The 27832-nt window shown below is 52.1% G+C and overlaps 1 protein-coding gene across 1 annotated transcript; it reads right to left on the bottom strand.

Moving 5' to 3' along the window:
* Positions 1–832: 832 nt before the first annotated feature.
* Positions 833–21846, bottom strand: MEOX1 (mesenchyme homeobox 1). The gene is made up of 3 exons (XM_047758425.1): positions 21261–21846; positions 4438–4610; positions 833–2836 (listed from the first exon to the last, which is right to left on the bottom strand). The coding sequence occupies exons 1-3, from the start codon at positions 21727–21729 to the stop codon at positions 2714–2716; spliced, it is 765 nt and encodes a 254-aa protein (XP_047614381.1). The 5' UTR covers positions 21730–21846; the 3' UTR covers positions 833–2713.
* Positions 21847–27832: the final 5986 nt, after the last annotated feature.

Genomic DNA, 27832 nt, shown 5'->3' with positions numbered 1-27832 from the left:
GGTATCGGCAGTGGTTGCACAGCAGTGTCAAAGTACCCAATGCCACAGAACGGCACACTTAAAAACGGCAATTTTTTTTTTTCTCTCTTTAGGGCCGCACCTGCAGCATATGTAAGTCCCCATGCTAGGGGTCGAATTGGAGCTACAGCCGCCAGCCTACACCACAGCAACGCAGGGTCGGAGCAGTGTCTGCCACCTACACCACAGCTCATAGCAATGCCAGATCCTCAAGCTGCTGAGCAAGACTAGGGATCGAACCTGTCTCCTCATGGATCCTAATCGGGATTGTTAACCGCTGAGCCATGACGGGAACCCCCAAAAGGCTAAATTTTTCTGTTGGGTACGTTTTACCACAATTAAAACAGCGTAGGCAGATGGGATCATCTGGGGAGGGCAAGAAGCAGGGGAAAACAGCAGTGGGCAGAAAAAGGAAAACTTGGGAACCAGCAGTGGGGGCAAAAGCACGGAGAACGGGAGACTGAGTCTGCATGCGAGACAGAGAAGGAAACTTCTAGACAGATAAGAAAACCACAAGAAGATGTCCTCTGAAGCCACAGGAATTGATTTAGGAAGGGGTGTTGGAGCGCCTGAGGGTGTCTGCCTTCTTGGCTTTGAACCTGGACCTTCCCTTTGGCACCTTGATTCTGGTGGGTCTGCTTTCCTCTGCCAGTTCCTGATGGTGTCATTGCTGGGCACCGCCCACAGTGAGCCCAGACGGCCTCGGTGCCAAAGCCCAGCCCGGTCTCTTCCGTGAGCTCCCTCCCTCCCCTCTCTCTAGCCAGTCCCGGACAGCTTGCTGAGACCCATCTTTTTTAAGTAAAAGCACGTGGGATTGAGGACATTTTTTCATATCTCATTTTTATTACCGTTGGTGTATATTGCTGTACCTTGAAAAACAACCCTCCCCCCATTGAATTTAAAAATTAGGGATGGTTAGTTTATGGTCAAGATTCCTTTATGAACAAGAGTTCACCTTTTGCTTACAAAACTTGGACTATTTGATAAGCCATAGGTTAGGGAGACGGAAAGCTAAAATTTTACAAAGGGGAATGAAGACAATAGAGTTGCAAGGAAAATAAGTTTTCTTGTTTTTACATCAATTACATTTGCACCCCCACCTTTTGAAAAACCAAGGGATACCTCAATCTAGAGGATTTCTTCCTTTTTTTTTATTGCTTCTAGATCTTTCCGGCTCATCATTACACCAGCATCAGAGATTGGCCCACAGAGCTGTGTGCACTGCCAGCAAAAAGGCCTGGGAACGTGGCTTTTTTTTTTTTTTTTATTGATTTTATTTCTCAAAGAGTTTTCTTACTAAGTGAATTGACCTTACACAGTTAACTTGATGTAATCTAAAGAAAATAGATGAAGTATGCTTTAGAAAAAATTACACATGCTCCAAGCAGCCATCTCATTAGGCAATCATTTCCCATGGCGTCTGTCCTTTTGGGATGGAGAGGTGGGGTTCTTTTCACCCGTGAGTGATTATATCTACACACGAGAGCTCCAAACTCTCGCTGACCTCCCTCGGCAACACCAGCTGGTGTTGGGGGACAGAGCAGAGGGTCTCTCTCAAGGCTTCAGTTACCTCAGGTTGTTTGGCCGACAGTCCAGGAGTGTTACCCCAGGGCTTCTGGGCAGTTCACACACTTAAACTTGGCAGCTTCTCCCATAACAATGGCATTTGTGGAGCATGTCGGAGGGGCTCGGATGCATCCCAGAGAGAGACAGGGACTTTTTCTTGTTGTTCCTGTTCGGTAGTAAGAGTTCGTTGAAGCACAGGATACTGCATTTCTAGAACCTTCCACTCCAGGGTTCCACATTTCTAGGCCCTCACCCAGCAGCCCTACTCTGATGGCTCCCCCCTCCAGGCCTCATCTCAATGGTGTGAGCATCGGGATAGGTTTTTCAAGTCCAGAAATGAGAGATTTAAAAGGAATAGCTGCTCCAGGGCTCGGGGGCCCTGCTCAACAGTCCCAGGGGTAGCTCAGAATGGGTTTTCAAGAAGTAGGTGCTGTTGTGGGTCCATTCTCAGTCACCCAGTCAGGTCCCCTGATTGTCTCCTTCCAGCCAGGGCTCATGAACTCGCCCACGTAGCCAGCAAGCTTAGAGACAGCGATGGCTTCTGATGTGCAGCAGCTATGTTTCTGTCTCCAAACTTCCTCACGGTGGTTTCTCCTGGAGTTTGGGGATAACTGAGGGCCCCCACAGCCTCAGATACAGGACGCAGAAAGGAAGGGTGGTGCAGGAGGAATAAGTGTCTCTTTTCCTTTCTTTGAGGGCATCTGCTTTCGTGAATCACCAGGTGTTCCCAAGGCTCCTGTCCCAGCAGGCCAGGTATCCACACGTGGAGCAGGAAGGTGGCAAGAGGTGGTGTGGGCGGCTGCCAAGAGACCCCAAGACACCAAGAAACAGTGTCCCTGAGCTGTTCCTCGGATTTACTCAGGTCCGATCTGGCCGCTGTATGATTGACCCCGTGAGCATGGTGGGAAGCAAAGGCCCTGGGGAAGGGCTGCTAAGACAGAGCAATGCTGGATGGAACTTCCTGGGAAACTTCAAGGCTCTCAGGAACCCTGGGCAGCTTCCTATCCAAGAGTCACTGCACTATGAGGAGGGGCTGCCCTGACTGGACGGGGAGAAGGTGGAGGTGGGACTGGGTGGGGAGAGTTGGTAGGGGGCTCAGTCCTCAGTGTGTTTCTCTCCCTGGAGAATCTCACTCTGAACTTGGAGAAGTGGCAGAGTCCCCATCCTCGGGGTCCTGCCCCTGCGGGGAGATGGGCTGACCGCCCTTCACACGCTTCCACTTCATCCTTCGGTTCTGGAACCACACTTTGACCTGAGGAAGGAAAGACAGGCGCGCAGTCACTTCAGGGCAGGTGCAACCACCTCCTTATGCCGACGCTCTGGGGTGCAGCCCCAGGGACTCCAGCTGGAAACTCTGCTTGTCTCTCCCCATGCCTCTAAAGGTGCCAGGAGTTGAGACCAAAGGGAAGACCCACAAATCTGACCAAAGACCTGTCTGCTGTCTCCAGAAAAAGAAAACCTGACAGGCGGAAGGATGGGTTCCGAAAGTTGCTCTGCATTGGCCCCACCCCCTCTCACAAGCCCCGCCCCTCCTCTGCCAACACCCCCTCCCTCTAGCTTCTATTACCCAAGGGTCTAGGAGCAGAGGATCACCAGCCTCACCTTAGGCACATTGATAAAGCACTTTTCAGCCTAGATAGCTCTGGTCTGGAATTTTCTCATCTGAGCTTCAGCTTTTCCCTGCAGGTAAAGCTGCAGGGTGGGGTTAGGACCCTGTTTTACAGATGGAGACCAGAGAGGTGAGGCGAAGGCATGTCCCAGAGGTCCCAGGGTCCCATGAGTATGGGTGAAAAGCTCTGAGGGGAAGCCCAAAACAAGGGGTTAGGGATTTTTTTTTTCCCCTCAGAGTGTGCCCAGGAACAAGCTGCTTATCGAAATGACCTGGGGAACTTAGCAGAAATGCAGATTCCTAGTTCCAATCATCATTACTGCAAGGTCGCTCTCCAGAACTCTGGAATCTCTGGTTTTGTTTTGTTTTTTACAGCTGCTCCTGCAGCATATGGAAGGTCCCAGGCTAGGGGTTGAATTGGAGCTACAGCTGCTGGCCTACGCCACAGCCACAGCAACACCACATCCGAGTTGCATCTGCAACCTGCACTGCCGCTTGTGGTGATGCCGGATCTTTAACCCACTATCGAGGTCAGAGATCGAACCCGCGTCCTCACGGACACTAGTCGGTTCTTAAACTGCTGAGCCACAACAGGAACTCCTGGAATCTCCATTTTAAACAAGGGCCTGGGTGATTCCACTGCACACTCAAGTTTGGGGCTAACCAGCTCAGAGGTTCCAATTCTGGCTGCATGTGAGAATCACCTGGGGGACCCCTGAAGAATTCTGATGCCTGGACTCCACTCCAGACCAATGGAAACAATCTCTCAGGTGGAGCCCAAGACACTGGTGCTGTTAGAACGTTCACAGGTGATTCTCAGGTACAGTCAAGAGTTGAGAACCACTGGACCGGGCATAGGAAGAAGAGAAAGAAGAAGGTTCTGGGAGGAGGCAGTGGGGAGGAGGACGAGAATGCACAGGAAAGGAGGGATAGTCAGAAGAGAAAGGGGGAGTTCCTGTCGTGGCTCAGTGGTTAACGGACCCAACTATCATCCATGCGGATGCAGGTTCGATCCCTGGCCTCGCTTAGTGGGTTGAGGATCCGGCACTGCTGTGAGCTGTGGTGTAGGTCACAGATGTGGCTTGGATCCCACGTTGCTGTGGCTCTGGTGGAGGCTGGCAGTTACAGCTCCAATTCGACCCCTAGCCTGGGGACCTCCATATGCCGCAGGTGCCGCCCTAAAAAGATAAAAGACAGATAAACAAACAACCAAACGAACAGGAGGGGGGTCCCCTGGGCTGCACCTGACGCTCGGAGAGGTCCAGGTTCACGGCGATCTCATATCTCCGGAGCCGGGTCAGGTAGTTGTGATGAGCAAATTCAGCCTCCAGCTCCCGAAGTTGCTCCTTGGTGAAGGCCGTCCGCTCCTTGCGAGCCTTGCTGCCGGCCTCTGGCTTTCCTCGGTTCTCCTGATTGTCTAGGGGCAGAGGGCCCCAAACAGGAAGATGTGAGCCACAGGGACCTTGGTTCCCTGTCTTTTGTCCTCAAGCAATGGCACAGCCTCTCCCCGTCTCTCTTATTTTTAAAGGATGCTTCGAAAGCACCCACAGAGTCCCTTTATCATTCCTTCCGGTGTCTTAACCCTCAGAGAATTAGAACATTTTTTGGATCCCAACTTCAAGTGCCCTGGCCCCAAACTATTTTTAATTCTCAAAACACAAGAAGCTGCCCTGGGCTGTTTAACCATCTCTACCACTCAGGCCACACCCAGCTTGACATTAGTAGTGGCTCTAAGCTGATGGGACAAGATGCTCTAAAAGAGAGGTTTTCTGTCCTCAGCAACATCAGCATCATATAGGAACTCATAAATGCAAATCTTTGGGCCTCACTGCACTCCAGCTGAACCAGAATCTCTGGGGGTGGGTCCCAGCTACTAGTTTTAACAAGCCTTCCATATGATTCTGGCACAAAGTCAAGGTTACAAGCCGCTGCTCTAAGACCTTGTTACTCAAAGGGTGCTCTTGCGGCAACAGCAACAGGGCCTGGAGGGAGCTGATCAGACTTACAGGATTCCCCCACACACACTCCGCCCTGTCCCCCCAACCTCAGACCTACTGAATTAGAATCTGCATTTTAGCAAGATCCCCAGGGGAGTTGTGTGCCCATGTAAATTGGTAAATTGAAAAGAGCTGCAGAGTTCCCATTGTGGCTCAGCTGTAACGAACCTGACCAGTATCCATGAGGATGCAGGTTCGATCCCTGGCCTCGCTCAGTGGGTTAAGGATCTGGCGTTGCCGTGAGCTGTGCTTTTGGTCACGAGGCAGCTCGGATCCCCCATTGCTGTGGCTATGTCATAGGCTAGCAGCTGCATCTCCCATTTGATCCCTAGCCTGGGAACCTCCATATACCACAAGTGTAGCCCTTAAAAAAAAAAAAGAGAGAGAGAGAGAGAAGAACTGCTTTATGTTCCTTCTCCTTCTCTCGGCTTTGACACCTGGAGGGGCCTTCCATGAAGGAAGCTCTGAGCTAGACACCGCAGGGGCTCAATCATAGCTGCTAACAGGGCTGCAGTGACCAGGCACCTTACATGTATCGGCCGCGGAATCCTCGCAATAACTCAGCCAGTTAAGTTCTAGGAGGAGCCCCATTTTATAGACCAGAAAACCAAGGCCAGAGAAATGAAGCAAGTTGTCCAAGTTCATCCAGTTCATCTGGCCAGTGAGGGACAGGCTCAGGAAACACACTCAGGCAGTTTGATGCCCACACTGTTCTGATAAAATATACGCAGGAAGGGTTTACAAACTGTAAAGTGTGGTATACACAGAAGTGACGGTATGGTGATCTCCGGAGCAGGGTAAGGGGCGGCTCTACTTCACTTTGGTGGTGGCGGTGGGGGGAGAGGCGCCCAGGAACGAGACGACCACACCCACACAATTCACTACGAATGCGTGCCACGTGGCCGGGGAAGGGCTCCAGGAAATATTTTTCACGCAGGGCTCTGCAAGTTAGAAATCTTTCACTTCATTGCCCTTGTTTTGCAGACAGGGAAGCAGCCGAGAGAGGTGGGGATGCGGAGCCCCCTCGTCGACCCCACAATCGCAATCGCGTTGGGGACGTTAGCGAGCCGGGCGTGTCCCCTTGATTTTTCGTTTGCACGTCCTCCGCCCACGTGCTACGCGCCGCGGGGAGCCAGGGAGAAGGGCGGGGAGTAGCGGGAGGCGCACGGGATAGAGAAGTGGGAGCCGCTTGCCCCCCGTCCGGCGTCCCCGGGGGAGCAAAGGAGGCGGAAGGAAGGCCGCCCTCCCCCCGCCCCCCCCCCCGCCCGGGACCCCGCAGCCCCGATGCCTGACTCCCGGCGCCGCCCCGGTCTGGGTGGGCCACCTGCTGGGCGCGCCCGGGGGCCGGGAAGGAAGGGGGCGAGTTCTCCGGCGGGGCAGCCTGCCCAGACCCTTCCGGAAGCGGAGCGGGGGCTGGAAGGGAAGTACGCGCCGCCGGGCCGGGTCCCCCAGGAGTCCTCAGCCTTGGCGACCATGGGCGGGGCACATGCCAGCCTGCGGGCCCAGAGCAAGGTCGGGACACACAGCTCCTTTGCCATCCGCCCCTGTCTGGGGGCTCAGGGTTGCCCAGCGCTTCCTTTTCGCAGCGGCAGGGGTGTCAGACCCACCCCCACCCTGTGCCGAGGTTTGAATCCTGGACCTTCTTGCTGGAACCTCTGAAGAAGTCGCTTAGCCTCTCTGAGCGTCAGCCCTCTCAGCCAGAAGTCTACCTCTCAGAGTTACTGGGAAGTCTGGACCAGCTGCGGAAAATGCTTTTAAAACTTCAAAGCACTGGGCAAATATAAACTATTCTTTCGATTCTCCAGTTCCTTGAGAAGCCATCTAAGGAGCTGGAATGAGAGCAGCTGTCCTTTCTCGAAGGCTTCCACTCAGCTAAGATGCAGTCAGGGTTTTTAATCCTCCCCACACAACACCCGTAGGAGTAGGTACTATTATTATCCCTTTGGCTTTCTTGGGTGGATTTGTGTGATAATTTGATTAATAGCTCTCTCTCCCAGGGGATGTAACTGCTTTTTCTCACTTGCTACTGTACCTGGCACACAGGAGGTACTTGCTAAATCCTTCTCTGTATACAGAGGCAGAAGCTGCCCCAGAGAGGCCCAGGACCTTGCCCCGTGTGCCAGCCAGCTAAGGGGCAGCAGCACTGAGATCCACCTGCCTAGAGCAAAGTCCATCTGCTCTGGCGTCAGGTTCTCCATCTTTTGGCCAGTTGGCTGGGGGCTGGACCTGGACCATGCAGCCCTGCTTGTCTGGACCCCCAGGGCTTCTGGGTGTCCTGTCCTGGGTTGATGCCCACACCCACCCTCCCCTTCTCCCCAGGCTGCTCAGATGAGCACAGCTGCCTGTGGGATCCTTCCAAATAACCCAACCCGCTCCAGAGCCCTGCTCATATTCCTCAGAGAGACGAGGGCCCATAGAGGGAGGAGCCCTTTGGAGCTGGTCTTGGAGGGGTTATGGGGACAGCTGACCATTATCAGCCAGGCCACACCCTCTCTCTCCACTCTCCACTCCCATCTTTTATTGTCCTGATTTAGGTACTGAGGCTTCAGCGTGAGCGGGGAACCAAATTCTGAACCCCTGTGTGAACCTCAGGGCAACACCTGCCAAAGGCCTTGTCCCTCATCAGCTGCCCAGAAAGATAAGAATTTCCTTCATTATAAGAAATGACAAAAGGGGAGTTCCCTTCGTGGCTCAGCAGTTAGCAAACCCAACTAGGATCCATGAGGTTGCAGGTTGGATCCCTGGCCTTGCTCAGTGGGTTAAGGATCCGGCATTGCCGTGAGCTGTGGTGTAGGTCGTAGAGGCGGCTCGGATCCCAAGTTGCAATGGCTGTGGTGTAGGCTGGCAGGTGTAGTTCCAATTCTATTCGACCCCTAGCCTGGGAACTCCCATATGCCACCAATGTGGCCCTAAAAAGTAAGAGAGGAAGAAAGAAAGAATGAGCGAAAGGGCCAGAAGTATGGCAAGCAAGCTAGGACAACGGAAGTGGAAGTTATGGTTCTTTTGGTTCTGCAGTAGTATAGGAAACGGCAACATTTTCATCAAAATAGGAAAAAGGAAAGAAAAACAATGGGCATTTTCATGCCACTTCTGGCCAGGGAGCGTGGGTTCTGCCCGCTCACATGCACAGCGTGTATGCACACTAACCCCAAGATGGTTTGATCCCAGCAGAGTGCACGTTTGTTGGGGACCCCGCTCCCCTCTCTTGGCCTCAGTTTCCCCATGGGTGAAGCATGGGATTGGGCTGGGCCGTCTTTCTCCTGCGGAGCTGACGTCAGAGTTTTTTTCCAATATGCAATCCTGACTCCCTCTTCTCTCCCTACTCCCTCTTCTGTCGAGAATGCCTGGCATGGAATCCGAGGTCTCTTCCAGTGTCAGTTGTTTTTTTTTGTTTTTTTTTTTTTTTGCTTTTTAGGATGGCAGCATATGGAAGTTCCCAGGCTAGGGGTCCAATCGGAGCTGTGGATGCCAGCCTACAAAACAGCCACAGCCACTTGGGATCTGAGCTGAATCTGTTACCTACACCACAGCTCACGGCGGTGCCAGATCCTTAACCCACTGAGCGGGGCCAGGGGTTGAACCCATGTCCTCATGGATACTAGTCTGGTTTGTTAGTACTGAGCTACACTGGGAACTCCCCAGTTTCAGAGAGTCTTGTCTTGGCCTCATGTATGTGTGTGTCTTGTCCCAAGGCCCTCAGCAGCCTTCCCCACATCTTCCGCCCAAAGATCAGGGCTATTGCTGGGAAATTTCTCTCTCCCTCTGACACACAAATCTCCCTAAGTGTGGAGCTGTGTGGAGGAGAGCTGTGTTTGCAGAGATTTCTGAGGACCCGTTAGAGAGCCTGGGCCTTCCCTGGCTCCAAGAAAGAGCTCTCTGACCTTGGGTAAGTCCCTTAAAGTTCTCTGAGCTTCAGTTTCCTCATTTGTAAAACAGAATAGCTGTGCCCACTGTGATCAGAAGGCTGCTGCGGAGGTAGAAGGAGGCGGGTAACATGTGTTAGCACTTAGCACAGTGCCTGGCACACAGTTGAGATGCCTTTTGAAAAACCATCAGAAGAGGTTCTACTGGAGATGATGTGGACTCACAGGCAGAGGTAAAGTTTGATGCTTCTCCAGGCACCCTGGCTCCAGAGCTGGGGGAAAGGGGTGCCTTTTTTCTTCTTTTTAGGGCTGCACCTGTGGCATATGGAAGTTCTCAGGCTAGAGGCTGGATGGAAGCTGCAGCTGCCCGTCTGCACCACAGCCACAGCAATGCAGGATCTGAGCCGAACCTGTGATCTACACCACAGCTCACTGGCCATGCCGGATTCTTAACCCACTGAGCAAGGCTAGGGTTTGAACCGGCAACCTCATGGATCCTAGTCAGGTTCATTACTGCTGCGACACGGTGGGAACACCCTAGTCGGGTGCTTAACCCGCTGAGGCACAAAGGGAACTCCAGGATGCCTTTGCAATATCTGGCCTTTCAACTATTTTCCCTCCTTCACTGCTTTGTCACGTCTGTGCTCGAATCTGGGTCTCTGGCCCCTGTCACTTCCAGGCACAGTGACCAGAACTGATCAGAGTGACAAGCTCCATCAGTCCCCCTGGTCCTCAGGACCAGGGATGCCTCTTCCAGGATGGCCGAAGGAGGAGGCTGGCGCTGGGCTGGCTGCTGCTCTGGTTAAGGAGGGGCCACCCCACCCCCCGCCGCCGCCCCGCACACCCTCAGAGGGAGCACGGCCACGGTGGAACGATCCACAGCACGCAGAGAAATGCAAACAGGATGTGTGTGTGTGTGTGTGTGTGTGTGTGTGTGTGTGTGTGTGTGTGTGTGTGTGTGATTGCGGTTTCTATCATTATCCAAGGAAAATTATTTCATACATAGCTGTCACATCTGGCAGGCCTTCTTAAAGTTAGCAGACAGCTTTATCGGAACCACGAGGAGGTTCAGACAGACCTTGGGGAACATGTCTTTTTGGAGTCCTGTATTCGTACTCCGCAGCCCTCTCAGCCATTTAACATAAATTTCTATCCAAGACCCGAGAGACAGAACATGTCCCGTATTCGAGGAGAACTTTGTAGTCGACAGTGGATTTCTTCTCTCCAGACCTGAACCGCTTTCGGGCTTCCCTGTGTACTACAGGATCATAGAACAGTAGAACAGGAAGGGGGCTTCGAGATGACCTGATGTGGCCTTGTCATCTTATAAGCCAGCCCAGAGACGGTAAGAGACTTGCCTGAAGATGCACAGCAAATTCTCAGCTGACTTGGGCTGAGAATGCAGGGGTCCTTGATAGGAAGCTATTTCCACAATATTAGGCAGATTCCTATTGGATCCTCTTAATTATTCTGCGAGGAAGGTAAGGTATACATCAGCCCATTGAACAGATGAAGAAAGTAAGACGCAGAGACGAAATGGCTTGTCCCCTGGGACCAGTCCCGACTACAGCTACCACATATATCACACTGCGCTGTGGGGTTGGTGACTATGGAGTTGTGCTTGCTTCAGGGATGCTATCTGGGTCTGGGTCCAGGTTGGTCTCCCAGGACTCCCCAGGGAGGGAAGTGTGAGGGGATATTTGGGGCATGATGGCAAATCCTCTGAAAATGGTGTCTGTAGCCTCCTTGGCTGTCACAGTGCAGACTTTTCATGTCCTCACTAATTTATATATATATATATTTTTTTTTTTCTTTTTCTTTTTCCTTTTATGGCTGCACCTGTGGCATGTGGAAGTTCTCGAGCTAGGGGTTGAATCAGAGCTGCAGCTGCCAGCCTATACTGCAGCCAAGGCTACACCAGATCTGAGCTGCATCTGTGACTTATGGTGCAGCCCATGGCAACCCCAGATCCTTAACCCACTGAGTGAGGCCAGGGATGGAACCCACATCCTCACGGAGACTGCATCATGTCCTTAACCTCCTGAGCCTCAGTGGGAGCTCCTAGTGTTAATATTTTCAACTTCAGAGGGAGGAGTCAAACCCTCAAAAGAGATAAGAGCCAGGCCCAAGGCCAGTTGGGCGTTTGCATCCAGACCCCCCTGGCTTCCAGGGACTGGCCTGCCTTTCTCTCTGGGTCCCACCCCACCTCAATGTCCTGGCCCTTTCCCCCTCCCTTGGGGATCTGAAGAGGCAAGGCAGGGCTCTCAGCCTCTGCGAGGAGCCTAGCAGTAGGGTTGGGGGATTCAGGAATGTTTGCTGGGATGGGCATGCCTAGAGCTAAAGTCCTCTTGGCTTAAGTGCCAGGTGGGGGGGGGCAGTGGGGGGGGCAGGGATGAGGGCGAGTAGGGTGGGCTGGGTGAGGAGGTGGGGAGTGGGGCTGGCAGAAGAGGGGAGCAGAGGCATGGAGGGAGTCGAGTGCAGTGGCGATGAGAGGTGGGAGCAGCAGCAAACTTCCGAGATGGTCGGGGGAGGCGTGGGCAGCGCTGGGCTTTGTTTGTGTTTATAAGTTCCAGATGTCACCCTCAGCTGTCACCAAAGGAAGTGTAGGCCTCAGGCCCCAGGCCCCGTGGCTTACACTGTCCCTCCACCACTGAATTCAAGGAAAAACATGACATATACAAGGAGGGAGCTGGGAAAGGAATCTTGGCCAGAGGCCAGGGCAGTGTGATTCTGTGAGCAGAGTGGGCCCTGGGGGAGCTGGTCCCAGGGGGTCTTCAGGGGCCTTGAGTCCTGGCCCTCGGAAGGGAGTGGGTGTATATTTGAGGCCACCCAGCCTGGTACTCAGTGTCATGCTCGTGACCCGGTGACACTCACTGGGGTTGTCCGTTTATTTCGTTATCACCTCCTTTCCTTCTTCCTCTGTCAAACTGTCTGCTTCTTTAGAGATTCCCTCCTAAGAACAGTCTCCACTTTTTTCTTCTCTCCTTACGGGGGTTAGATAACAGTGCGGGGAGCTGCTTGTAGCCAGAAACAATGTTCCATGTGAGTGGAAAAGCTCAAGGGTCAGAGGACCCCAGGCTGGCTCTGAGGTCGTGCGCACCTCTGAGGGGTTGACAGAGAGGGTTTTAACTGGAGCATTTGTGCCACTGCTAGCACCTTGTCCCTGTACCCTCTGTTGATGGGCTGAATCATGCCACCCCCCCCCCCATCAATATGCTGAAATTCTAAGCCCCAGTGTACCTCCAAATGTGACTGTATTTGGAGACAGGGTCTTTAAAGAGGTGACTAAGTTAAAATGAGGCTGGGGCGTGGAGTTCCCTAGTGGCATAGCAGTTAAGGACTTGGCATTGTCACTACTGGGGTGGGGATTTGATCCCTGGCTCGGGGAACGTCCATGTGCTGCAGGTGTGGCCCCCAAAATTTAAAAGTTGCAAAAAAATGGTGCTGTAGGGGTGAGCCCTAATCTAATCTGACTAATGTCTTCAAAGAGAAACACGGAGGAAATATCACACAGAGGAAAGGCCACATTGAGGACATGACAAGATGGCAACTGTTTACCAAAGAGAGAAGCCTCAGGAGAAACCAGACCTGCCAACGTCTTGATCTCTAACTTCCAGCTTCCAGAACTGTGGGAAAAATAAGTGTCTGCTGTTTAAGCTACCCAGTCTGGAGTATTTCGTAGTGGCAGCCCAAGCAAACTAAGATGCCCCCCGGTTCCCCGTAGCAGCCGTGCCTACCACTGAGGAGCCAGAGGGAGCAGGGCCACGGGGGTGCTTGGCAAGGCTGACTCAAGCCCACAGGGACCTCTCTGCAAATTAGAAAAAGAGGCCCTTCCCTCTAGACCGGAGAGCACAGCCCCTTGTCCCTGTGGCAGCTGGGCCTCTAGCTGCCCTGCCGTGAGCAACCCCCTCCCCAACTGCCTGGCCATGGTGGGTCACCTTTATTGCTCAGCCACAGCAGCTCCATGTGCTTCCCAGCCATGGCAGTACTTGGGATCTGACCCTGGGACCCCGTGAGGGATTCCTGTGAGTCAGCCCAGCCTGCATGTGGGTGTGTTTATGCATCTTTCTGACCCTCGCACTCACCCTGACCCCGCGCTGGTTTTATGATTGAAGTCTGGTTTTCTGCACACTTTTTCATGAGTGAGACTATAAAAGTTCCTGATGCATTTTACAGAAGCACATCACATGTGGTGAAAACCCTCATGCCGGGTGGTGGAGCCAATCTCAAAAAGTGAGAAGATGAATGAGCCGATGCCAGCCTGCCGTGCAGAGGTTATTGACCAGCTATTGCGTGAGCGTCTCCTGTGCGAAAATGTTTCAGCAGGTGCAAGGGAGCCTGCACAGGCGAGGAAGGTGGCATTCCGGCCCTCCAGACACTTCGGGTTTAAGGAAAAAGGCAGCCATCTGCATCTATGACTCTGGATACAGGCCAACTGTGGTTTGATGCTAAAACGGAGCTATCAACCAGGCATGGGTGTGGGGAGGCGGGCCTTGAAAGGAGCCTTGGACATTCGACAAACTAGAAATAGAAGGAAATGACCTCAATATAATAAAGACCATCTATGGAAAGCCCACAGCTAACATCATACTCAGTGGTGAAAAATTGAAATCATTTCCTCTAAGATGAGGAAAAAGATGCCCATTCTCCCCACTTTTTAAAATTTATTTATTTATTTATTGTCTCTTTGCCATTTCTTGGGCTACTCTCATGGCATATGGAGGTTCCCAGGCTAGGGGTTAAATTGAATCTATAGGGAGTTCCCGTCGTGGCGCAGTGGTTAACGAATCCGACTAGGAACCATGAGGTTGCGGGTTCGGTCCCTGCCTTGCTCAGTGGGTTAATGATCTGTCGTTGCCGTGAGCTGTGGTGTAGGTTGCAGACTCGGCTCGGATCCCGCGTTGCTGTGGCTCTGGTGTAGGCCGGTGGCTACAGCTCCGATTGGACCCCTAGCCTGGGAACCTCCATATGCCGCGGGAGCAGCCCAAGAAATAGCAAAAAGACCAAAAAAAAAAAAATTTGAATCTATAGCCACCGGCCTACGCCAGAGCCACAGCAATGCAGGATCCGAGCCTCATCTGCCACCTACACCACAGCTCACAGCAACGCCGGATCCTTAACCCACTGAGCAAGGCCAGGGATCGAACCCACCACTTCATGGTTCCTAGTCGGGTTCGTTAACCACTGAGCCGCGACGGGAACTCCATCTCCCCACTTTTATTCAAGATAATATTGGAAGTCCTAGCCAGAGAAATCAGGCAAGAAAAAGAAAGAAGAGGTGTCTAAATCAAAGAGGAGGTGGAAAAATGATCTCTGTAGATGACAACATCTTGTATGTGGAAAATGCTAAAGATTGCATACAAGCCTCTTAGAGCTAAGAAATAAATTCAGCAAGGTTGCCGGATACAGGATCGACCCATACAAATCACTTGTGTTTCTATACATGAAAAATGATCAATACGATAGGAAAGTAAGACAACGATCTCATTTACAAAGCATCAAAAAGAATAAAGTACCCAGGAATAAACCTAACGAAGGAGGCAAAAGACTTGTAAATTATAAAACATTGCTGAAAGAAATTAAAGACACAAATAAATGGAAAGACATCCTGCGTTCATGGATTGAAAGACTTAATGTTGTTAACATGTCCCTACTACCCAAAGTGATCTGCGGATTCAGTGCAATCCCTTTCAAAATCCCAACGGCATTTTTTGCAAAAATAGAAGAAAAGCTATCCTAAAATTCATATGGAATTACAAAGAACCTGGAATATCCAAAACAATCTTGAGAAGGAAAAAAACAAAGCAGGGGGCCTCATGCTTCTTGATTTCAAAACATACTACAAAGCTACAGTAATCAAAAGAGTATGGTATTGGCACCAAAAACAAACACACAGATCAACAGAACAGAAAAAAAAAAAAAAAAAGCTGGGAAGTAAGCCCTCGCATAGATGAGCAAATGATCTTCAACAAAGATGCCAAGGGTTCACTTGGGAAAGGGATAGTCTTCAGCAAATGGCTGAGAAAACTAATCTCCATATGCAAAAGAATGAAGCTGGATCCTTATCTTATACCATATATAAAAATTAATTCAGAATGCATTAAAGGAGTTCCCGTCATGGCGCAGTGGAAATGAATCTGACTAGGAACCATGAGGTTGCAGGTTCCATCCCTGGCCTTTCTCAGTGGGTTAAGGATCTGACGTTGCCATGAGCTGTGTAGGTCACTGACACAGCTTGGATCTGGCATTGCTGTGGCTCTGGTGTAGGCCAGCAGCTGTAGCTCCGATTAGAACCCTAGCCTGGGAACCTCCATAGGTGGTGGGTGCGGCCCTAAAAAGACAAAAGACACCAAAGAATGCATTAAAGACCTAAAAATGTAAGACTTAAAACTAGGAAACTCCTAGAAGCAAACATGGGAGGAAAGCTTTATGACTTTGGAATTTGGTAATGGCTTCTTGGATATGACACCTAAAGCATAGTCAACAAAAGCAAAAATAGACCAGTAGGATTACGTCAAACTTAAAAACTTCTGTGCCTCAAAGGAAAGAATCAACAGAATAAAAAGGCAACCTATGGAATGAATGGGAGAAAATATTTGCGGCTCATATATCTGCTAAGGGGTTGATATCTAGTATATACAAAGAAGGCCTACAAGTCAACAATAAAAATCAAACAATCCAATTTAAAAATGGGCAAAGGACTTGAATAGACATTTCTCCAAAGACGATATACAAGTGGCCAATAAGCATATGAAAAGATGCTCAAATCACCAATCATTAGGGAAATACAAATCAAAACCATAGTGAAATGTCACCTCATACCTATTAGCGTGGCTACAATAATATTTAAAAAAAAAATCCCAGAAAATAACAAATGCTGGCAAGGGTGTGGGGGGATTAAAACGCTTGTGCACTCTTGGTGGGATTGTAAATATTATATAGCTGCTGTGGAAAGCAGTAGGGAGGTCTCTCAAAAAATTAAAGGTAGAATTACCATATGATCCAACAATCCCACTTCTGGGTATATATCCAAAAGAATTCAAAGCAGGATCCGGAAGAGATATTTGCATACCTACGTTCATTGCAGAATTATTCATAATAGCCAAGAGAGCAAGCCATTGATAGATGAGTGAACAAAGAAAATGTGGTTTATGCACGCCATGGAATATTATTCAGCCTTACCAAATAATGAAACCCTATGGTACGCTACAACATGGCTGAGCCTTGAGGACATTGTGCTAAGTAAACCAAGCCAGTCACGAAAAGACAGATGCTGCTTGCTCCCACTTATATGAGGTATGTATGTAGTCAAATTCTTAGAAACGAAAGTAGAATGCTGGTTGCTAGGGCCTGTGCGGAGAGGGTAAGAGGAGTTGCTTTACAGTGGATATAGTTTTAGTTTTGGAAGATGAAAAATTCCACAGATCTGTTGCACAACCGGTATGCATATAGTTAACCCCACTGAACTGTTCACTTAAAAATGGTTCTGATGGTTGTGAGTTCTGTCGTGGCTCAGTGCGAATAAACCTGACTAGGCTCCATGAGGATGCAGGTTCGATCCTTGCCCTTGCTTAGTGGATTAAGGATCTGGCATTGCCGTGAGCTGTGGTGTAGGTTGCAGAGGTGGCTAGGATCTCGTGTTGCTGTGGCTGTGGTGTAGGTCGGCAGCTGTAGCTCGGATTCGACCCTTAGTCTGGGAACTTCCATATGCCACAGGTCCTAAAAAGCAAAAAAAAAAAAAAAAAAAAATTCTGATGGTACATCTTACATTATGTGTTTTTGACTGCAATTTTAAAAGATTTCAAATACATGATGTCCAATGGTAAGAAATCTTAGGAGAGCTCCTTTATGAAGATATAAGCTGTTATTTATAAAATCAGTACAGTTTCTAGCAATGCTATACTTTCTTTTCCCCTTTCTTTCTTTCTTTCTTTTGGGCCGCACCCTCGGCCTATGGAAGTTCCTAGGCCGGGGGTCGAACTGGAGCTGCAGCTGCTGGCCTAGCCTAGCCACAGACACAGCAACTTGGGATCCGAGCCCTGTCTGTGACCCTACACCAAAGCTTGTGGCAACGCCAGATCTTTAACCCACTGAGTGAGGCCAGGGATCTTGGATACTCGTCGGGTTCGCTTACCACTGAGCCACAACAGGAACTCCAATAATTTGAAACTTCCAAACTGCGGCTTTCACGGAAATGATGCTATGTACAAGTAAAGAAAGGAAGGAAGGAAGGATGGATCCTTGGAGTAGGTGGCTTTCAAAATAAGTGGGCAGAGGGTGTTTGAGGTAAGGGAGAAGCACTGAGAAAACAGGAGTGTGATGGGGAGAAAAATCAGGGTGTGTTTGCAGGGCTGCTCAGCGAGGTGAGGGGAGGTGGAAGTGGGAGGGGTAGCCTGTAGTTGGAAATCAGGTAGCAAAGAGGCCAATCTGTGAAGGGTTTTTCAGCCTCAGGGGAAGAAGGGTGCACGTAGCTGGGCAGGTACAAGTGACGATCAGATCTCGTGGGGAGGAAATCGGGGAAGGAGGAGCCCTGGGGGACACACGAGTTGGAGCTGCCGAGGGGACAAAGCTAGTCCGCTGAAGGCAAAGTGAGTACATGAGAGCGTTGGTGATCAGAGCTGCACGGAGCCCGGGTACCCGGCCCTCCCAGGCGGGTGATCTGTTCACCTGGAGCCCAACTGATCACGAGCGACCTTCCCTTGAACCCCGTCAGGAAATCACCGCGAAATCCTTCGTTCCCATAAATTCAGGACGACCACGGTAGCCACGACAGGCTGGGGGCAAACGATAGTGGCCTCGCAGCTGTCCCTGCCAGCAGGGGTCTTTAACACCCCCCTGGCCCTGGGGAGGGCCTGGTTGGGCTGAGTTAACATCCACCAGTCTCTTAAATCAGTCTTGTGCTGTGAACTGACAGAAGGTCTCAGGGTGGGGGCCAGGGAGCCCTACTTTCCTGAGCAAATCGGCTCCACTTCCACTGACAGGCAATGACGGGGGACAGTGGGGACTGTCAGACGAAGGACAGGGGAGAGCAGAGAACGTTCCTCTTGAGACACCTCTCCGTTATGCACCCTCCTTGGCCAGGTCAGCCAGTGTGGGATGAATTTACCTGGCACAACTCACCCCCTCACCCCACCCGCTCCAGCAGATCTCTGAGCTCCAGGCTCCTAACTGATGGCCACTGGATTTCAGGACAATAATGATGGCAAGAAGTTCCCCCATCTTACGTCCCAGACTCAAGAATTTCTGAAACAACATATTTGAAATATTCAATTGCACCATCCCCATAAACACAGGGCTATCTGTCAGATTCAGTGTTGACTTGTTCTGCACATATGGGCCTCATACCACTCAGTTTATGGAACTCACATGCCAGGCACAGGGTTAATCTTAGGAATCACAGCGTTTGACCTTCGCAGTGACTCCATGGGGAAAGTGATATCGTTAGAGTCCCATTTTACAGCTGGGGAAACAGGGGCTCCGAGAAGTTAAGAGCTTCCCCAAAGTCATGCAGTCAAAGGGACCGTGCTGATCCTGCAGCTTGGCTGCCTGACTATGAAGCACCATGGAAAAAACGTTTCTGCTCACTGCTGGTTAGCCTTCCAGAGATAGTTAGCAGGGGCCAGGGTGAGGCGCGAGAGGCACTCACGTAATCAAGAGAAAGAATGTTTTAATGTCAATTAAAAAAAAATTAAAATTAATACCCAAAGTCCACCATGAACAGACTGTCAAAATTTCAAATAGAGAATCCAGCCAGTGGCTCAGGATTGGAAGGGTGGGGTGGGGGTGGGGGATTCTTTGTGGGTTTGTGTCTCGTGAACTGAATTCCAGATTCCTGCAGTTGGTTGTGAGCCCTGCTCATCGTTTTCCCTTTTCTTCAGGCGCTTTCAAAGCTGATCTTTCCTGCCTCCTTCCCGTTCAGTTAAATTGCAAAGGAAGATGCAAGTCATGGGCAATGAGGATTTCCATGCTGACCTGAGCGGGTCTGGGGGGCCCCCCCCCACCCCACCCCCCGCCGAGAATGAATGAGAGTCAGCTTGCTGTGCCCTGCTTTGTGACTGCTGCTCCTCTGCTGCTTCTGAGGGGACTTGGAGGGAGAACCCAGGGCCCCTCCTGGCTGGGAACCTCCCCCGACCAAAGACAGACCCTCTGAGGAAGGTGTCTTTGTGCCCTGGGGTGGCCAGCAGCTTAGCACATGAGCAGCGCCATCCATGGGCCACTCGCCGAAAGGAGAGACAGTGTATTTGGGTCTCGCCAAAATGCGGAATGATCTTGCCTACATCCAGCCCTTGGCTTTGCCTGAGTCTTCCCAGTGCCCTTGGCTCCCAGGCCCCTGGATGCAGCCAAGGTGGATGTGGGCAGAGATGGAGGAGCTACGGTGGCAGGCGCCACAGAGGGGAGGGCTCTTCAACGAGGCGCGGACCCAAGTGGCTGAGAGCTTCTTGGAGAGGAGAAGCAGAAATGCCCCGTTCTCTGCACCTCTCCAGCCAAGCTTAGGAATAGGTCAGGATTTAGCCGACTGGGGACTTAAAGGGCCCGTCTACTGAGCAGCCGGGAGGGCTGTGGTTTTTATCATTCATTGCAAGCACACCGAGGGGCTTCTTCAAGCCTGGAGACCCAATATTTCAAAATGAAGCATTGTGCTTGAAATCCACCGAAGGGGGTGGGTTTGGGGTCTGAAGTCTGGGATTTGAGTTTTCTTCTTGGGTGACCAACTGTCCCTGGGGTGCTGAACTTTCAATGCTAAAACCGGAAAAGTCCTGGCTTCATTGAGATGAATGGGTCGTTCTATTTTGACTCCTTGCTAGCAGTGCTCCCCTCAAACTTTTAAGTCTCTCCTTTTCCACGCCTAAAGAATCAAGTCACTGACAAGACCTGCTGTATCAAACTCGAACACCTGTGGGACTCAAAAGAGCTATGGTATGTTTCCTGCAGCACCTCGAACCCCCTGAATCGGAGCACATCCACTGCCAGACGGGCACCTGCCGACCTCCCCTCCCTCTCCGTTTGCACTCTTTGGAGGTGGGGGTGAGACCGCCTTTTCATCTCTGCAACCCCAGGGCCTCTTGGCAAAGAGAAGATGCTCGGGAAGTCTGTGCTACGTTGCAAGCGCTTTGTAAAGCAAAGCGGAGCATGTTTTCTTTGGTTGGCTGCTCCTCTCATTTTCAGCCTGCCCCTGGTGAGCCCCAAGAAAGGTCCTCTGTAGGTTCAGACAGTCAGATGTACCCCGAAGCAGTTGTCAGGAAGACACAGTGGGGCAGAAGGGGCAGGAGGCCAGGGCACTGTCTTGTGCCGTGTGAGATGGGGGAGGGATCTAGGCCAAAGGTGAACAGGAGGTGAGAGAAGCCCGTGGTGGGGGGCTAGGGCGGGTCCCACTGGGAGATGAGGAAAAAACAGGTCCCCGCCACGGGGAGGAGATGGACTTTAGCTGGGATCTTAGCAAGCAGCCCAGCTCCAGCCTCTGGCCTCGGGGGCTCCAGCACCAAGTTGGGCGTTACCTTCACGCCAAGATCCAGTGCTTGCCCTCTGCTGCCTGCCTCCCTGACTCTCTCTGGAGGGCTCCTCAGAGAGGCAGCCTTCCCTGGGGGTCACCCAGACCTTAGCATGCTGAGCTGACCCTTTGGCCTGGGCCTGGCCTGCTGGGTAGGGTGGTACCTCCTGGGTGGTTGGCCCCAAAGCTCAGTGCTTGCCTCTTGCATCCCTGCCCTGTGCCTGCTCTTCTGCCTCCTGGACACAGAGAGTTCTGGTTCTGCTTGGCTGCCCAGGGTCCCAGCCTTGATCTTAACCTTCCAAGTCTCGGTTTCAGCTGACGCCCCTGGGAGCAAGTCCTGGGGCTCTGGGACTGTTTGGAGCTGGCTGGGGTGTGGTGGGGAGAAGCATGACCCAGAGGCAGCCCATATGCAGGAAAGCCCCTCTCCAGCCCTTGCCAGCCTCTACCCAGAGGCTCCCTCCCACATGCCCTCCAACTCGGTGTGGATCCTGTTTCATTCTCTCGCTGGCACATCTTTTCCGGGGCCCAGGAAGGCTGGGGACATAGTCATAGCCCCCATCACCAGAGAATCCTGAAACTCAGAGGTAACTGGTCTAGTTCCCCACCTCTCATTAGATTAGATCCCAATTTACGGTCAGGGCACCTAGGCTCAGAGAGGGCAAGCAACCGCCCCGAGATCACACAGTAAAGGAAACGTCAGCTGTTCCCCAGCCACCTACCTGAACTCTCCTTTTTCCGTCTGGTTGACTTCTTCTCCGTCTCATTGGCACTGCTCCCAAGGACCTCGTAGTCCTCGCCCGGGCCACCCGTGGTGTCCACCAGGCCTGGGCTGCGGGCCCCCATCTCCTTGGAGCCCCCTGCCGGGCCTGGGTTGAGCCTCCGCCGGGCCTCCGAGACAGGGAAGGGCCAGTCAGGGGGTTGTGGGAAGGCGGGGTGCTGCTCAGTGAAGAGGCGCTCCTCCTGGGGCAGGCTGTGCGGGGTGGCCGCCAGGCAGGAGGCCGAGAAGTCAGGGTACGCTGTCGTCGCTGTCGCTGTGAAGTCTGGTTTCTGGTGGAAGGAGAACGGGGTCGGCGGGTAGTGGGGGAGCCCTGAGGCCCCGCTGCCTTCTGAGTGGGGGTTTCGAAGGCAGCCCCAGACCGGGGCTGGGGGGTGGGGGCCCCTCATGCAGCTGCTGGCCACTGGATCCATCTGCCGTCTGCCCCACGTCTCAGTCCTTTCAAAGGCTGGATTGGTATACTTTATACTCAATTTGTTAAAAATGCAAAAAAAAAAAAAAATTTTTTTTTTTTTTTTTAAACAGAAGAGAAAAATGTTCAACAGAAAAATTCCACCCAGGACCCCAAACAAACACCAAAACTAAAGTCGCTCCTTACGGTCCGCACACAGGTGGCTGGCTCCACACACGTGTGTACACACCTCTATCAGACTTCACTCCTGGCTTCCTGGCCCCCCCGACGCACCAGCTTGCCTATCGGGGTCCCCTGTACGTGTATGTGTCGCTGATGACACTCAACATTTTCACTGTCCCGGCCCAGACGCACCAGCTAAAGAGCGCTTGTCCTGGAGCCTGCAGCAAACGCCTGCAGAGAGCTGGTCCAGGGCTGCTGAGACACACTTTTAAATCCTGCGGTGGGGAGAGAGTGACAAATTTCTGAAGTGAAATGTGAGAGAGGAGAGGGAGGGGTTAACCAGCACACACACCATCCCCTCCAACCAAAACCCGAGCAGGCAACTATTAATCATCAGAAACCTTATATGCACATCTAATGGGATTTGCAGATGGAGTCTTTTAAAGAAACATTGTCTGTATTTTTTTTTTTTTTTTTAAGGAGAGAGAGCAGCACACACACAATTTCTTTAATGTGCCTCCTATAACACTATGAAGTTATTTTATTGCACTGTTAACAAAATTCCCCAAGTCTCGGATTTGGAAAAAGCCTTAAGTCAGATCCAGCATCCATCAAGTGCCAAATTCCAGGGAGTGAAGCTGGGAATAAGTGCAAGAGACAAGTTTGCTGATTGCATTTGATTTAAAGGCCCTTCTACTGCTGCTTGGCAAAAGGAAGGTGGATTAAAAGAAAGCTTTTTTTGCAAGTCTCAGCGGCCCACTACCGTCTATAGTAGAAAGACACACTCTAGAAGAAAAAAAAAAAAAAAAGGTTTCTCTCGGCCCAAAGTGACATTCTCACTTTCCCAGTAACTTAAAAAAACAATCAGATTCTTCCTTCCGCTCTTTAACCCCCAACTTACATGCCAATTCGCCACACTCATCTCTAGAGGGGTTTCAAGTCATTTTTCTCCATGGCAAGGGAAAGACTGTCAGATAAGCTCCTTGAAGTTCCTCCAGGCCTCCCCCACCTGCTCTCTGGCCTCCTAACCTTCACCCACCTGCTTCCCCTAACCCCCAGAGGCCAGGGTTTCCATGGAACCTGGGCATGGAAATAGCAATCAGGGCGATTCTCATTCCCAAAGGAGTTCTCTTCGGCACACAGTTGCATGGTCTTCCAGGCTGGTGCCCGTCCCTGGAGGCCCCAAGGCCATTTCAACTGTCCAGTTAGTCCACTCAATCCCCAGGCCCTGCTGGTCTCTCTGGAGGGTTAATATAATTTCCTGGAGGGGGAGTTCCCATCGTGGCTCAGTGGTTAATGATTTCAACTAGGAACCATGAGGTTGAGGGTTCAATCCCTGGCCTCGCTCAGTGGGTCAAGGATCTGGCGTTGCCGTGAACTGCGGTGTAGGTTGAAGATGCAGCTTGGATCCCTCGTTGCTGTGGCTCTGGCGTAGGCCGGCAGCTACAGCTCCAATTCGACCCCTAGCCTGGGAACCCACATACGACATGGGCGTGGCCCTAGAAAAAGACAAAAAAAAAAAATTCTTGGAGGATGACATTCCAAGCACATGGGGTCAGAGCTCTTCTCTTCCTGACTATTCCACAGCCCAGAGCTGCAGGACTGGGGCCGAAATGGGCATGGACCAGAAGAGTGCTATCCCTCTTGGCTGGTTCCAAAGACCCACAGGGTTCCCCAAGGAGGAGTCATGGGTCTCAGCACTGCAGCCTGGAGGCTGCACGCACGCTCTTCATGACCTTGGCATCCCGTCTTCCAGAACAGGCAGCCAGGGTGTTGCCAGCTAGTAGAGGAGATGTGGTCATAGCCACAAACCAGACTCACCTCCCCGCTTTGTCCAGGATTTACCTGTCGCACAATTTCTCCTCTGACCTTCGCAACTCTCCTATTTTCGGGAAAGTAAGAATTAGGCTTGGGAGTTCCCGTTGTGGCTCAGTGGTTAACGAATCCAACTGGGAAGCATGAGGTTGCCGGTTTGATCCCTGGCCTCGCTCAGTGGGTTAAGGATCTGGCGTTGCCGTGAGCTGTGGTGTAGGTTTCAGACGTGGCTCGGATCCTGCATTGCTGTGGCTCTGATGTAGGCCAGTGGCTACAGCTCTGATTGGACCCCTAGCCTGGGAACCTCTATATGACACGGGTGTGGCCCTAGAAAAGGCTAAAAGACAAAAAAAAAAAAAAAAAAGAATTAGGCTCTACATTTTACAAATGAAGAAACTGAGGCTCAGATAGATGAGGTGAGCTGCTCAGAATCATACTGATAAAAAATGGCAGAACCGGGAATTGTCCCCAGGGGTGTGGCTGTCCAGTCTGGAGCAGTTTGATGCAGAAGAAGGAGCACGGACTTTGGGGTTCAGACGGGTCTGAGTTCAGTTCCAGGGTCTGCCACTTCCCTGGGCAAGTCCCCTCACCTCTCTGAGCCTCTGTTTGCTCCCCTGGTAGGGAAGTTATAGCTGCCATTCATCCACTGACCTTACTGCCTCACACGTGTCCTTCAATAGATGCCCACAAAAGCCTTCTGAGGCATTTCTCACCTTCAGCATCTTTCAGGAGAGGATTCAGAAGCCCAGAGAGACGGTGTAACCTGCACAAGGTCACACAGCTGGGAAGTGGAGGAGGCTCCAGGATTCAAACCCAGGCAGCCTGGCCCCACGGCATTGGAATGCCTGCCGCCACAGACACTGGAGAATTTTTTTTTCTTTTTACATCTGCACCTGTGACATATGGAAGTTCCCAGGCCAGGGGTTGAATCAGAGCTACACCACTGCCACAGCAATGCCGGATCCAAGCCACACCTGCAGCCTATGCTACAGCTTTTGGCAACACTGGATCCTTAAGCCACTAAGTAAGTGGAGGCCAGGGATTGAACCCGCACCCTCACAGAGCCGATGTCAGGTCCTTAACCTGCTGGGCCACAATGGGAACACCCGAGGAATTTTACGTGAAATTGTTCTGCGGAATTCCTGTCATGGTTCAGCAGTAACGAACCTGACTAGTATCCATGAAGATGCGGGTTTGATCCCTGGCCTCACTCAGTGGGTTAAGGATCTGGCGTTGCATTGAGCTGGGGTGTAGGTCACAGACCCGGCTCAGAGCCCGAATTGCTGCTGTTGTTGCGGCGTAAGCTGGCAGCTGCAGCTCTGATTGGACCCCTAGCCTGGGAACTAACGTCCATGTGCTGCGGGTTCGGCCCTAAAAAGCAAGCAATCGCTCAATCAATCAAATAAATGAAGTCGTTGCTGTGAAGTGCGTAGTGGGTAATGGGTAACCTTGGCTCCTCTCTAGCAGGTCTGGTTCCCCTTAACTTCCGTGGTTCCAAAGGGAGGCTGTAGGGCTGGGGGTTATGGGGGAAATTCTACAGAAACAGCCTTGGGAGGTCCCTTGAGGGGCTCCCGGCTGTGGGGGCTCTGGAAGGAATCCATAGGAGGCTGGGAGGGGGGAGAGCTTCCCAGGGCCTGGCCCGCAGGCTGTAACCGGATTCCTGCTTTGGCCTCTGCATCTGGCCAGGGACCCCATCCTAGGGAGGCCCAGCGCCTGGCCCTTTGCCCCAGGAAGGGTGGGCCCTGGGTCGTGGAGGGGGGGGGGGGGCTGAGAGGTCAGGAGGGGCGCAGGGGGCCCCTCTGTGCTGGGAAGGCAGGGCCCTGGCACCCCGGCGCCCACACAGCTGCTGGCGTCTGTCAGCCTCCCCGCAGGGCACGGCCGGGGGCCCCTGCCGGCCTCTACATCTTCCTGACAGGCCCCTCTTCTGAGGCCGGGAAAGAACAACAACGGCCCCCCCCCGCCTCACGGCGACCCATTTGTTAGATGAAGGCCGGGCACCAGCACCTTTAACCTCCTCAAAGTCAGCGTGTCCCCGCCAAGGCCCTGAGGCCCGTGAGACAGAGATGGATGGACGTGGCTGTTTGTGGAAAAAAGCCCTGCGAGGCCAAGGGGAGCAGCGTTTTCAGGAAGGGAGGGGACCCCGTTTCTGGTTGTTGTTGGGGGGGCGGGAGAGGAAGAGGAAAAGCCTGCGTCGGCAGGAGGGTCCCTGAGGGGCCCCGCGGAGGATGGGCTGCTTGGCCACACCTGAGCCACCCCAAGGAACTTTCGGAATTTCCCCCATTGTGTGCAACGAGCAGGCGTGTCCTTGGCGCCAGAGACCTGCTTCCGAGCTTGACCCCGCCCCCCCCAACCTGTGCCTGGACAGGCAGGGGTGTCAGGGGACAACCTGGGGCCTGGAGGCAGAGACCAGGGGTCAAGGTATGGCCTTGCCTTTCTGGTGCTGTGCGGCCTCGGGCAAGTCACACCCCTTCTCTGAGCCTTGGTTCTCTTGTTGGCAAAGTGGAATGACAGTATCAGGCTCGTGGGGCTGTTATGAGGATAAATGGCTGTGAAAAGAGCCAGCTGACCGTAAACAGTGATGCATGTGGAGAATTACTTACTCTGTTAGACTGGGGGGCAGTTCACCACTCCATGGAGGGTGAAGACAGCCCACCCTAGCTGAGCCCCCCGTATCATCTCCTATGGTAACAAAACAGAGGGTCGTGATCATGACCTTGGGAATTGGGAAAGCCCAGGTGCAAATGCTAGCTCTGCCACTCATAAACGGAATGGCCTGGGGCCACTCACTTTATCCCTTGAGCCTCAGTTTCTTCATCTGCCAAGGGGGGATAAACTTTGTCTTCGTTCCCCATTGGGTTGCTGGGAGGTGAGGGAGGTGATGCAGGAAATCTCCTGCCAGAGCCCGGCGTGTAGGGTTTAGAGGGAATGTCTGGATGATGGTGATGAAAATACGAGAGGTTTTTGCCTCGAGGACAACTCTAGAAGCCACCTGAGAGGGACAAGAGGAAGCCATTAGCATCCATTCATGTAGTTAGAACGCATGAATCGGATAAGGCACCTGTTCCCCAGCAAGACCGGGAGGGGTGGGACGGGAGACAGACACATTTAAGTATGGTGGAAATTGGCGTTCCTGCTGTGGCTCAATGGTTAATGAACCTGACTGGCCTCCATGAGGACGCAGGTTCGATCCCTGGCCCTGATCAGTGGGTTAAGGATGCAGCAGTGCCGTAAGCTGTGGTATAGGTGGCAGATGTGGTTTGGATCCCGAGTTGCTGTGGCTGTGTGGTAGCCCATCGTCTACGGCTCTGAATTGACCCCAGCCCAGAAAACTCCATATGCTGCACGTGTGGCCTTAAAAAGCGGGAAAAAAAAAAGGGGAAATCACTGTGGACTGGAAGGTTGTGGTCCTGGTCACTAGTGACCGCAAGGAGTTTTGTGAGGCTCCCACAGTGGGACGGACAGGCCAGCATTGAGTAAACCATGGAATAGAGTCCTCACGACTGTCACGGATGCTCCCAGGAAGCTCGCACCCCGGAGACCCGGTGACAGAGTCTTTCCCTAGATCCCAGAAAACACTGCGTTAATGATGGAGAGAGGGTCCTCCAAGGAAAAATTTCTCTTGTGTATATATTTTTTTAAAGCTTCATTGCAGCCATCACTTGTCTGCTCCCAAGATGTGGGCAGGTGACTGGAAAAGGCAATAATGCAGAGAGTGGCCCATATCTGAACCCCGGCTCCTGGAGCTCACGGAAGCTTTTTTCCTCTACCAACACGTGCAAGCTTGCTGTAAAGACCACGGGCAGATACTCAGTAGGCGCTCAATAAACGCACCCCTTCCAGGGCTTCTATGCCTGGAGTTAGAGGCATGTTGTGATCTTAAGGGAAGATTCTAGGTCCGTGCAACCAGAAGAAAGCATAGCGAGCCCAGTTAAGTATGTTCGATGCAATCCTGGGGACGCACTTCAGCTACAAAGGTATTTGTTGTTTATCCGAAATTCAGATTTAACTGGGTGCCTTTTTCCCACCCTCTAAGTCTGGAAACCTTAAAAGGCAAAACTCATCTTGACCGAGGAGAGGACTCTGACCTTACGTTCTGAGCCAGGATGCTTGCACTTGGACAGAAGGCT

The sequence above is a fragment of the Phacochoerus africanus genome, chromosome 14, assembly GCF_016906955.1.
Source record: "Phacochoerus africanus isolate WHEZ1 chromosome 14, ROS_Pafr_v1, whole genome shotgun sequence".
NCBI classification, from domain to species: domain Eukaryota; kingdom Metazoa; phylum Chordata; class Mammalia; order Artiodactyla; family Suidae; genus Phacochoerus; species Phacochoerus africanus.
The sequence above is the reverse complement of the archived record's forward strand: the minus strand, read 5'-3'. Positions and strand labels throughout refer to the sequence as shown.